The sequence below is a fragment of the Harpia harpyja genome, chromosome 14 (genome assembly GCF_026419915.1).
Source record: "Harpia harpyja isolate bHarHar1 chromosome 14, bHarHar1 primary haplotype, whole genome shotgun sequence".
NCBI lineage: Eukaryota > Metazoa > Chordata > Aves > Accipitriformes > Accipitridae > Harpia > Harpia harpyja.
The window spans coordinates 7,947,819-7,960,848 of record NC_068953.1 but is presented as its reverse complement, the minus strand read 5'-3'; the positions used below and the strand labels follow the sequence as shown (position 1 = coordinate 7,960,848).

The following is a 13,030-nucleotide window of genomic DNA, read 5'->3' as shown; positions in this document are numbered from 1 at the left end:
TTCTAAAAGTCCAGTCATTTACAAGGTGGGCTTAATTTCGGTTCTGGTTATTAGAGGCAAAGCGACTGAAAAAGCCAAGGTAATGCCACCATTGGTAATGAGGTTTACTTTACCAGGGGAGGGTTGCCAAGCCAAGTTAGAACAAGTGACCTTAACGTTTTGATGCAGCTCCTTCTTAAAAGTTACATTTACATTTTTTTGAAGTTATCTTTACGGAAGACAAGAACAAACCGCCACGCAATATGCAAAACAAGACATTTATTCTTAGAAAAGCAGTCAGGTTTATGTACAGTGAGCCACAGACAAAGAGAAAAATCACATACTGCCATCTTCAAGATCCTTCCAACGTGCCTTCTTTGACAATGACTCGTGCAAGATTTCGTGCAAGAGCAAGTCTCAGCATTTCCACTTTCATAGTCTCGACGTCGTCATCCTAAAAGCAAGCACAGTTTGGGTTAGACTACTACATGCAGTAATGTGCTGGGGATAGGTTCTCTCTCTGGGTTTTGGAAAGGAAGGATGCAGGTCATTAAGAGGGAGAGTACATGTGTATTTACCTGTTACAGGGACCTCCTGAGAAGAGCAAAAGCTACATTTCCTACTTTTTAGATCAACACAAGACAGCATTGCCAAGCCTTTTTGTTTTCTGGCAGCTGTAGAGGTTTGCATGTGCAGCAAATGGCTCCCTTTTCTGCGCCTGGAATGTTTCATAGCTTGAGCTGTTAGATGGCAGCATCTCAGCTTTTCATTGCCCATGTAATTTGCAATTATTTATCTTGGAAGAGCATCACAGTCCAATCCAAATCAGCAGAACAGTGAGGAGTGGAAATACTCCTGTACTGGTTTTGCGTATATTTAAATATTTTTTGATGATGCCTCATTTGGCTGGCCTTTAAAACTAACAACACATACCAGCCTCAGTAGCTCAGGCTCTCCCTCTTTTCTGCCCCCACACAGAAATATAAATTCAGAGCTTGCTTTCCCTGACCTTCCCCACAGCCCCACTGATTCATTATCCAGTTGTCCTCAAAACAGGAGCTACCTGGAATTTCTGCTTATCCAACTTCCCTGCCGTCAGGTCTTCTAGGCATCGCATCAACTCGTAAGTCTGCTCTGCTGAAAATATGACCTGTGGAAATGGAAGTATTCACTGAAAATGATCAAGTTTAAGGACATCACACAGTCTGAGAAGATAATGCTTTTGCACTCCCACAGATCCGTTCTGACCCTTTAAATCACAGGATCAGAGGATAATGCAGGCTGGAAGTTACTTTGGGAGGGCTCTAGTGCCACCTCCTGTGCAAAGCAGGGCCAGCTATGAGGTCAGAGCGGGTGCTCTAGGCTTTATCCAGTCATGGGTCTGTAATTGCTAAACTGTCATTTTCTTAATGGATCTTAAAGCAAAAACTGGGCTTAGAAGAAGGAAGCACAGTAGAAAAATCTTCAAGCCAAGTACCAGAAGGAACTGGATGCAACGTGTACTTAAATTATCAGTATGTACGTATTCTGCTGCTGTTTTCTTAAGAGTTGATTATCCTATCCTGGGTCCTGTGTGCTCCCACCAATAGGACATTTGGATAGCTGTGCAATTCTGGAACTGCCACAAACAGTTCTTTTGCACTGGAAGCGCAAGTCCTAACCTGGGGGCAGAAAGGGGGTCACCACTTCCAGATACCTTGTCAGGAAGAAAAGAAAGGGGGTGGGGGGCTTTGTCACCCATGACCAGCATGCTCACCTCTTTCTGCTCCAGCAGGGGAAGGGCATCTGTCAGCAGGGTCATCCAGAAGGAGCAAGGAGCAATGTGAGCCGTCATCAACATCAAAAGCAACTTGGCAGCTTCAGAGAACCGCTTCTCCCCATACAGCCGGTGGAATTCTCGGTACTTGCCTACGCACGGGTGTTGGTGAAGGGTAAAAGGCGTCAGTGTCTGTCAGACCTGGGCTAGTGGATGTTAGGTGGTCCGTGTGCTCCCATGAAGCCTGTGGTAGAACTACCCCCATCTGAAATGAGTCTCTAAAGCAGCTGAGTCTGGGGGAATGGGAATCTTGTGCATGAAGAAGGGTTAAAATAGAGGCTGGCTGAAAAGGCAGCCAAAAACCTGTTACTGTTCTTGGTGAGGTTAACTGTTTGAACCAGCCTGTTTGCTAACTGATACTGTCTGGTGCTGGGTGTTTTCAGGGTGAGCAACAGCACCAGTGGCTTGGAGATACTGGTGGTGTCTGCGAAAACCAGGAACGGGAGGGGAAAGGCCAGGGAGTGAATGTTCTTTTTGATATCGCAGAGTATCAGGAGGTCTGAAAGGCTTCATTGTGTTTCTGATTGTTTAAATGGAAACTGAGATCTTTGTTGATGTGGAAAGTTCTGCTTTTGCTAAGAATTAGTTACATCACTATCCAGCACGTGAGAACTGGCTGAGGATGAAAGTGAGTTTTATTCTGCGGCTTTGTTTGTATCCACTGAACTGTCAAAATACTGGAAGTAATGATTCCCATTCAGATTCACCTTTGACTAATGCTTGAGCTCAAGATAGAGACATGTGAAAGTTGTCCAGCAAAAGTACACCTGATGTTTCTAAAACCTCCAAAGGAAAAACAAGCAGAAATATTTCCAGGCCTTTCAGGACTTTTTATAAAAAGCAGAAAGGGAAGTAATTTCTCTATAAACATAGCTTATAAACACAGTTACACAACTGAACTACACATCTTTGGGGCTGATGCAAGGGTCACTGGGTGACATTGGGCATGCAGAGATATGAGGGATTACCGATTTGGTAAGTCACAGTTACCTTCTAAGCTTAATTTAGGATAAGGTTTAAGTGAAGGAAATACGGTTCCAGTTTTGCAAGCTTGGACCAAATGGGAACAGATCAAATTCAGGATCACCTTCACTGTAATGCTGCTGTCAGGCAGAAGGGAGTCAGTCCAATTGCCAACAGCTATTCCCAATTCTTATTAGATTTTGGCTCCAGTAATTGGGCTTGCTAACTAACTGCCACAGCTCCAGAGAAAGGTGCACTTTAGCTCCATTTCCTGTCTTGGTCCATTAATCAAAGGCCACAGAGCAGCTGCAGCCAGATGGGCAGGTTACCACAGCCCACACCTCTGCCAGCCAGGAGAAGGAAGCTGTGGTATGTGAAGGAAACTCGCTGGAGGCCCTCCGCTGTTATTTGGCACAATTGCTATAGTGAAAGGGAAGGAGAGATCTTTTGTTTGAGTGAGCTTGAAATTGGCATACTGAACCAACAAAAGTTGTTCAGATTTTGGAGACCTTTATGTAGTTAGTAAAACTATCACATTGTCAAAGTAACTTAAACCAGTGGTTTACTCTTCCAAGGAAGCCTCCGAAGGTCTTCCAGATTGCGTTTGTTAATATTTCGAAGTCTCCCTAGGTAGTGATAAAGTCTGGAAAAAGACTAAGAAAGGGGAAGCATACAAATGTCAGAACTCAAGACTATCCTGCTCAGAGCACTGCAGAACAGAAGCCTACTGTGAGTGCAGTGGTAAAGGCAGTCTCCTGGTAGCAAGCAGGCTGCATCCCTAATCACCTTCAGTCATTTGCTTTCCCCTCATCACTAAAACAGAATGTAGCCAGATGGAGGAAGAGACAAATCCAAATAATTCTGTGGAGTTAACTATGTTCTAAATAACAGACCAGAAGGAAAACTGTAAACACTTCTCACCAAGAAATGTTAGCCGGTCACTAAGCAGCATGGATGGTCCCAAATTATCAATGAGGTCTAAGTCAGAGAAGCAACCCCTTTCACAATAGTCCTTAAGGAATCTAGGGAGAAAGTAAAACAATAAAAGCTTAGAGGGAAGAACATCATCCACATTCATTTTGTATCTCCTAATCCCTTCCCAGAAAACTTACTACACAACTGAGTTTCATCTTAATCAACCTCCTGTGAGGGTTTCAGAAGACATCAAAACATTTCCTGGGAGTGCCAAATGAACTGATGTAACGTGCGTTTAACAGACACTATTTATTCTTCTAGATTTTGTGGTAGTTGAGATCTGTTCTTGAAAAGAAGTGAAGGAAGGAGCACAGGAAGCTGAGGCTGGTGGGTGCATAAAGAACACTCCCAGGTCATAACAAAAGCTCTATTTTTCTGCTGTGTAAAAAAGTTGATAAGCAGTAGGAACAAAAACAATTCTAAAAACTTTTCATCTGTTTTGTCACAGCCTTCGTTATGCTGCTGTTTTCAGAGCTGCTTCCTGTGATGGTTTTCTTTCACCTTCTGTTGAAAGAAATATAATGATTCCCACTCCCTCAAAGAATAAATGAAAAAAAACCCAGCAATCTCTTAATACTCCCTTTTTTCACTGCTGAAGATTGAGTATTGCCTGGCCATCTAACCAGAGCGTAATTTCAAAATTATACTCTAACATGCAAAGAGATTGGTACCTGCCTATTTCCAATTAGCAAAAAAATACATGACATGGATCGCTAGATTAAAAAGCATAATGAGAGTTGCCATATCTTTTGTCTAGGTCTAAGCTAAGTGTTAGCACCCTCTTCAATTTTGCAACAACCTTCCCACCCATGCAAGGTCAGATACTGTGACAAGCTTATGCAAAACCAGGCACACAATAAAACTTTAGTCTTTTTTATATATAATTGTGACTTGAGATTTTTTGCAGAAATAGTGGCTTAAGTGGCTCCCACTGACTTGTATGGAGACTGGTTAAAAATAATATGAATAAAGCACAGAAGGGAATTATCCTCCATCCAGATCAGTTCCCTGGTTCACTGTACAGCCCATCATAGAGCCATATTGGAGCAAGTGAAAGGGCAGCGCATAAGAGAGAGATATTGCCAAAAGAAATATTTATCAAAGCAAGGTCTAAGAGGATTGGACTGTTAGATAAAGCCAGTCTGTTTCATCTCTATCTAGATTTCATGAAGTACAACAATGTAGAAAAGAAACAGCTGGGGTATTGCAGATGAGAGTACCCAAGGATGTAATTTTCTAGTCCAGAAGCAGGTACTTGGACTGAGGGAAAGACAATCCCAATCTGCCTGCTGCAAGGACCTTTTCTGGTCCATTGCAGAGTGGCTGCCTTTTCCCCTTCCTACCACCCCACTATAGCAGCAGTCATCTGAGAGCTTCCGACTCAGACTCACCGATCGGATATTAGTGTAGCAAAAGCCGCATCCTTAGCTCTGATGCTCCACGACAGGGCAGAGCCCAAGCGATTGTTCCGCAGAGCCTTCATGGCCATGATTTTACAGATGCTACGAACTTAGGAAAAAACATAGGAGAAGAGGGAAAGAATTAGTTTCAGTAGTTTCAGTTGTATTGCTACAAAACAATGAGATTTAAAAATCAATCACCTTGTTCATGCATCTGTCTCTGCTCGCAGATCCTCAGCACTTTGAGGGCCTTCTGTTCTGTGTTAAGAGGTATCCGCTCAATATGAAGCTCCAAATATACCCTGCCGTATTCTGGACAGTGGTCAAAATAATCTACCCCCAGCTGCCACAGGCTGAGAGGAGAAAAAAAATCATCAAGCATTCCAATCATAAATCTTAAATAAGCACAACAGTAAAGCCACAAGGAGAATCTGAGTATGCATTAATAACAGTTAGCTCTGATTAACTTAGTATTCAGACCAAAAACGGCTTTTACTTTCTACCAAATACCAGCTGCCTATTATACAACTTTGGAATACCTGCATCTCACAAGTGCTTTGGTACAAGTTGCTCTGTACCAAAAAGCCACAGTGGAAGGAGTAATTCTACCCTGGCCAAAACACTTGATGGGTTCTAATAGATAGCTTTTATCTTTCATTCAGGAAAGGAAACATGCTAGTGTTGTACAATCCCTTAGGGACACCTTTGCTGAAATCCTAACCGTGGCTTCTGTAAGTTTTGCCTTTTTACTTCATTAACATGTGGTTCTTTGTTTTGGCTGCCTCGATGTTAGTCTATCCTCTGAGTAAAAAAAAGTTGCTACCTGTGATGGGAGAAGAGTCCTGAAGCATACTCTAGCAGAAGGAATTCACGCATATTTGAACCAAAACTGGGGGGAAGAGAGAAAAGAAACAGGCATTACTATTGGCACCTCACTAGAAAAAACTGCTGGCTTTATTTCACAAGTACTTTTAACGTATGCAGCATGTTTTCTCATGGGCTATCTTAATAAGCTTTGTACCTCAGGCCTAAGCATGCAGGTCAGCTTTCTCCTGGGGGAGGCCTGCCAAATATTTACAGCACTTAGCAAATATAACTGCAAGAAAGTGAAACTTCAAGAGAATTCAGATAGCAAAATTCAATTGCTCAAACTTATTCAGAATGTAAGTACAGAAACTCTTTTTAGATGGGTTTCTCACCATTCCCAATAATCACAAACACTTGGACCCTTGATTGCACTTCAGATAAAATTACATTTTTTTAAAAATCCTAACACTGTACTGAGGCACTGTTGAAGAGCATGTCAAATTCATCCGGTCAGCAAATGCTTCTGCTTCTCAGAGCACCTGGACTGCTTTAATTTCAGAGGCACATGCAGCACCTTTATTCTCCATCTTCTGTATATGCCCAAGATGCTCCTTTTCAACCAAAATCCACAAGCTACTTCAGTCATCCTTGCTGCTGGATGTCTGAATAATCAATGCAAATAAATACTTACTAGAGATTGTGAGATTGCAGGAGTTTACAGTGATCCAGCAGGTCAGTCAGATGAGCCACAAACCACCAGTTGCTCAGGGCAATGCTGTATTTGAAGCAAGCAAAAGAAAAAAAACTAAGCCTACTACTGCCAAGGAATGTGTCAGGTTTTCCACAGACATTTCTTACTAATACAGAAGCTATATTACAGTATAACGACTGGCTGCAATGTTCCAGACCTAATGGAATACTTTTAATTGCTGCCTGCTTTGCGTATTTTTGCAAAATTCTTTGACAGGATGATCAGGTGGGCTGTACCCATATCCTTTAAGCCAAATATTATTGGAGTAAATGCACACAGAAGCAATACTGTAGAACTAGAGAATCAAAAACCTTAAAACTCAACCTGCATTCCTTGATCACTTGATGCATCTCAAATTCAAAGGCTGCCATTAAAATCGTGTCTAGAGGCTCAGGGCTGCTTTCTCCACCCAGGAATAGGTCCATACTAGACTGTGGAATGAGATTAAAAGACATGATAAATGCAGAAGTTGTGAGATGGTGAAAGGAAGACATTTGTTTGGATTAGCAGCCTCATTCATTTAGGTTATTTTATGGGAAATAATAGGTCATAGCAATTGAACACATTAACAAAAAAGGTTTTTCCTTATTTTAGCATAAGGAAACAGGGAAAACAGTTTGCAGGAACAAGACTGGTAACATTAGACACTGAAGAGACTGGGTCTTCAACAATTATTTGTCCACTGTGTCAGTCTCCCCGTCCACTTACAAATTCTAGGAAACATCTTACAGGTATGTAGTTGCTGTAAGATGTCAACCCCCGCAAAGTTCTTCTTTAAATACAGTAACCCTTGTGTGCAAGAAACAGTGGAGAATATAAAAATAATTCTACTTCATGCCTGTGCATAAAACCGCAGTTCCATTGGCTTCACAGTTGGATGGGAATACAGGAGTCGGGTAACCAGAAAGTGGTACCAAGTAGTCATGAGTTCCTTTTTCTCCAGTATGGCATCCTCATCTCCCAGCAGGATCTAACAGGAGAAAAACACAGGAGTAATTCTGCAAATTCAGCGATGTACACAGCTGCATTGTAACTCTTCAGAGGCATTACTCCCATTTTGCCAAGTTGAGAATTGAATCAAAATTAAATAACAAAGGACAAAGATCCTTCTCAGAGCCCAGTTTCCTCATTTTCCCCTTATGGCCTTGGACACAAAGAGAAAATGATCTGCCCAGGCTTGCAAAGACTGTTGCAAAACAAAGAACGCTGTACAAAAGACTGGCTTGAAATCTCCTGATTTAATGAACAGATCATCCAGCATATTAAAGTTACTTATGGCTACACAGGGCTCCTGAAATACACAAGGATGGATCCAATACTTGTCCAGTTTCCTTCCTTCCTAGCAAAAACACACCTTGCAGATGGATTCCATGTGGGAATTGGACGCAAAAGTTCCATCCTGTAGATACCGCTGACATTCTTCATGCCAGTGCTGCCATTTCAGCTCCATCTCAGTCAGTGTCTGAGTGTTGCCAAGCTGAACAGAGGTAAGATACATAAAATAAAGAAAACACCAAGTCAAATCACAACAGGCACTTGGGCTGAAATCATAGTCATTCATGCTAAAAAGCTAAACACAGGGCTACCATCAAATTTTTCCTTGCCCTATAATTGCATTTGAAGTGTCTTTACCCAGCTAAATAAGGCAAAGGATCTTAAGAGCATCCCATGAAAGATTACCGTGATGCAGCCACAATTTTTCCTCCACAAGGAGATCACTGCAGCAGAGGGAAACTTTGCTGGCAAAGTCTTCAGCAAATATTCTGTACAAAATAGTTCTCAACAGGAACTGTTTCAGACAACTGGATAACGTATCCTGCTGCAAAAATTATCTTTCTGTGTTGGTTTGTCACCTAACAGGTTTTTGCCTGTATGGCTGCGTCTTTTGGGCAATTCAAGAACAGAAATATTATTATTGTAAAGGATTAAGACTGAGATGTTTTAATGGTCAACAAATTGTGATGTTACAGGAGCCACAGCAGAGATGAAATAGACTGGACTAATACTGTCATCCCTCTTATCTCTTTTCCCAATGGAACTGCATGAAAAAAATCCACTTTGTACATACACTGGGCACGGGCATCTTCTTCATCAAGTCATCCAAGATTTTGTACATGTTCACCGACGCGGGATTGGCACTGGCTTCCTTGGAGAGCAAGTGCCGTGCTTCATCCATTCGGCCTTGCAGCACAAAGACATCCACCTGCAAAATCCACCTGTCTGTGAGCACCACACCGTGCAAGGCTACAAAATACCCAGGAAGAGTATCAGAGGGGAATTTTAACTTGTGATTTAGGCAAGTTAAGTGGAGTTAAAATGCTTAAACTGTAGGCCCTGCTAATTCAAATACACAGTGTAAGTCTTGACCTCTATGGAGCATGAAAGTGAAAGGATCAGGATGGGAATGAGGGGTAGGATGATCTTCAGAATGGCTTCATCTTAAAACCTGTATAGGCAGACAGCAGCAGTGTCCTAGGTATCAGTTCCTAAGATGTAGTCTAGTGTCGAGTGGGGAGGACGAAGGCAAAATACATAGGTGTGGATTCTCTTTGTTTAAGAATCTTATAGGTGACTATACTCACCACGTTCCAGAAGAGCTCGTGTTTCGATGGATTTTCACTGCTCAGAACTTCACGGACCATGTTGTCCACATCACAGACATGAAGTCGAACCCAGTCAAGGAGGCGAAGCAGAAGGGGACCAGCTTTATGCAGAGAAGATTTCACTCTGTTAGTTCCCAACTGTTTGTTCCCAAACTGCTATTTTACGTGCTTCTAACCTTAATGGTTTGACAATCATTAGATGAGGTTTACTGATGGGATTTCTATCTGCCACACTCAAATTATGAAGGAATGGAGTTCCTTAAGTAGCCGGGCTGTGGGAGCACCAGGCTGCTGACAGATTTGTGTGGCAAATTTTAGACGGAACAGCAGCGGAGTCCAGCAGAAAACCCTAATGAGTTACTTGAAGAAATAAAAGGTGAGTGATTCAGATCATAAATCTCACAATGCCAAAAGACACATAGAATGTTTCTGTTTAATTTAGCATCAACTTGTTGTTATTAACTGAATATGAGGAGGAAATCTGGTACTAGGTGATTTTCTTCAGATTAAGTAATCTACAATTTGTGAATCTCTCTTCTGAATTCTGGGACTGTGCAAGTAGCAGATTTGTTTGAATAATTCCATTTCCTTAAAAAATTATTACTACTTTAAAATGCTGGTGTAAACAAACTGACTTCAAAAATTGCATCCTAAAGTTAAAGGAGTTGCATCAGAGAATGCATAAATGTTAGTTGGCATCAACGTATTTGACGCTTAAAGATGTGTTTATGCTTAAAAGTCAAATAAATTAGCAACAACTTTTGATATCCCTCTTCTTCACTACCTTTCTGTTAAAAAGACAATTTAAATTGTAGTGAACTACACGAGGGGAAAAAGAAGGCAAATCTAATAGCTTGACATAATTCAACACGAAGAAGGCAATTTACTGAGGCAGAAGAGGTATTAAAAGACTTGTTGACACTTGTTATATCTCTAAAACATATTAAAATATGACACTAGGGATGCTATACACATTTTAAACAAATAAATATGAAAAAAAAAAGCCCTTCAGTCTTAACATCGGGATAGTTTACTGCTCACCTGCAGCTGCTTCAACAAACAGAATCTCACACAGGTTCCAGATCAGCTCCATTGCAGAGAGAATAGAAACCTGAAAAAAGCAGGGCCACGCTTCAGATTTAGTAATTATTCCAGTTAGGTTTTTTTTAACCATACAAAGGCACCTGCTGTCCATAGCAATCAGTTAAGCTCAGTTCTTGCAGACAAGAGAAGTGTCATACTGACACTTCAGAGATACCAAATAAAAGACAGAAACAGGCCGCAACTTCTCTACACACATTCAGCTTAGAAAATATTGAAGCTGTTTGTGTATTGAAATGCAATGATAATGTCATCAGTGGGCAATACTAAATAGTACAGAAACTGTTATTTTCAGCCTTTTTGCTCTCCTAAGATTTAACAATACAAACAGCAAAGAAAGAAAGGCAGGCCAATAAAGCAACATCAGTGCAGCTAATAGGACAAAACTACTGTGAGCAATGTGCTCTTCCCATAACACACTTCTAGTGTCCAACAGTTCACAGTGAACGCCTAGAGCTTGCTACGAGGCTCAGATGCAGTTGATTGGAACTTGAGTGTTTGAGAGGTAAAGTTTCAGACAGGCGAGTACTGGCCCACAGCTGGCTTTAAGATGACAAGAAAACATCACACCTAATAACACTGAAAATATGTTTAAGAAATGGCAGTGAATCCAGATGTTGGTCATCTTTTTATTGTTTTAGAAGTACAGGAGCCAACTATTTATTCCCATTTATTCTTGGTCACGAAACGCATCCAATGTACTAAGCCAGAGTTAAATCTAAACTGCCTTACTGCCACAGTGTTGGTCTTGATGAATTTACTAGCCAGCGATTCATGTTCAGTTGTGACTACATGACAGGACTGCAGATTACCTGAGTGCTATACTGGCTGTGCAGGGCAGGGTCCCGAGTTGAAACTAAAGAAAGAATAAGGAAAGACAAAGAGCAACATATTTACCTTTCACAGCCCTTTCTGGGCTCATAAATAAAGACAACAACACCTGCTCACTCATGAAGCAGAGACCTAACTGAGTACACATATGGCAAAGCAAACTTTTATATAAAACTTTCTAACTTTTTTTTGTAAATCCTGTGCAAATCTGGGTATGGCTACAGGGCACAGATGGAAGGGAAGAGTAAAATCTCCCACTTTTTGGTGGGAGCAAGCTGTTAATTTGGACTCAGTTTCCAATAAACCTGCAACCTCAGATATGAAAAGGCTGCAAGTCCCCAGAAAATCAGTTAAAACATGGTGAGGGAAAAAAAAAAATTCTGACCAGATTTACAAACCAGCTTGGAAATCTCCCGGATGGAAACGGAGTCTTAGTAATTACTGAAATCTATGCATGCTATTTTACAGTAGTTGCAATAACAGACAATTGAAGTTCTACTTTTATAATCACAAACGGCATTTCCTTTTATTGCAGTAAGAGAACAAACAAACTTACTAGCTGCCTGGTGCATGTCCTCCATACAGGCTCTTATTACCGATCGGTAGTTTTTACTCACTTGAACCAATCTGCCAAACACAAAAAGACTTTGGTTAGAGAGACCTGCTTGAGTTTTAGTCTCATGCCTATTGTCCACTAAAGCCTTGCAGGTTTCTCTGCAGCAGTAGGCACCCCCGGTACCTGGGTGAATCCAGTGGGGATCAGCGGGGCTGCGTGCGGTGGTTGTACGCACGCCGGCTATATGCAGGCAAGGGTGCTGGTCAGCACCGTTACTGGAAGGATCAGGGCCTTGTTTTGTAAAATTACCCCAAAGCGGTCATTTTTTTCCTGCACTGCTGCTGCTTACCGCAGCTCTAAGCAGCCTGGTCAATAGCATTTGCCTCGCTGGGGGCACTTATAGGTGAGAGGCGTTTGCCCAGCTGGAGAAGGAGCAGCGACGGCGGCGGTTTCCCGCGCCCCATCCACTCACTGCGCCTTCCTCGACTTCCCCGCCAGCTCCTCCTCGCTCCGCTGGAGGCCGACGAAGATCCCGTGCGACTCGTTGAAGAGTTTCCGCAAGGTCTGGATGTAGATGTCCTGATCCCTGCGGACCACGAAGACGCGGGAGGAGCTCGGCCCTCCCTCCCCGCTGCCTGCAACACAGCCCGTCAGCGTCCCGGACAGCAGCGCCCGGCCCGGCCCTGCCCTCCCTCTCCCCGGGCCGGGGACCCACCTCTGCGGCCGAAGAGGGTCTCGCACACCAGCACCTCCGCGGGGCCCCAGGCGAAGCACAGCTGCCTGGCGGACGGGTCCGCGCCCGGCACCACCTGTGAAGGGACGGCGGCCCGTCAGAGGCGCCCGCACCCGCCCGCCCGCCCGGCCCGGCCCGGCCCGGCCCGGCCCGGCCCTGCCCTCCCCGGCCCGGCCCCGCACCATCAGCGGTGGCTCCGCGTCCAGCTCCTCCATGGCGGCGGCCGCGCTCCCCTCACCGCCTCCCGCCTGCCGGCGCGCGGGGAGGCCCCGCCGCGGCTGCCCGCGCCGCTGCCTGCGCTGCCCGCCCCGCTGCCCGCCTCGCCCCGCAGCCCCGCCGCGCTCCGGCCCTTCCCCGCGCCGCTGCCGGCCCGAGCTGAGACGCCGGCCGGGGTGAAGGAAGGGCGAGCGGCGGGTCTCCGCCGGTTCGGGGCAGGCGCCGGCCGCTCGCCCCGGAAGCGCCGCCGCGCTCCAAAGGCCCCGCCGGGGCGGGAGCGGGGGGGCGCGGCCGGCCGC

At 44.0% G+C, this 13,030-nt stretch overlaps 1 protein-coding gene across 2 annotated transcripts; it reads right to left on the bottom strand.

Annotated features, from left to right (window-relative positions):
• Nucleotides 1-243: 243 nt before the first annotated feature.
• Nucleotides 244-12,824, bottom strand: NUP85 (nucleoporin 85). 2 transcript variants are annotated; one of them, XM_052808927.1, is made up of 19 exons: nt 12,698-12,824; nt 12,498-12,591; nt 12,255-12,417; nt 11,783-11,853; nt 11,208-11,251; nt 10,336-10,405; nt 9,274-9,395; nt 8,760-8,894; nt 8,046-8,168; nt 7,530-7,661; nt 7,016-7,122; nt 6,632-6,715; nt 5,957-6,022; nt 5,335-5,486; nt 5,125-5,242; nt 3,680-3,780; nt 1,736-1,887; nt 1,043-1,129; nt 244-433 (listed from the first exon to the last, which is right to left on the bottom strand). In XM_052808927.1, exons 1-19 carry the CDS (start codon nt 12,728-12,730, stop codon nt 332-334), a joined length of 1,956 nt encoding a protein of 651 aa, XP_052664887.1. In that variant the 5' UTR covers nt 12,731-12,824; the 3' UTR covers nt 244-331. The 2 variants fall into 2 exon arrangements, with proteins under 2 accessions (XP_052664887.1, XP_052664888.1); XM_052808928.1 differs by lacking the exons at nt 12,255-12,417; nt 12,498-12,591; nt 12,698-12,824 and adding an exon at nt 12,132-12,231.
• Between the last annotated feature and the right edge of the window lie 206 nt (nt 12,825-13,030).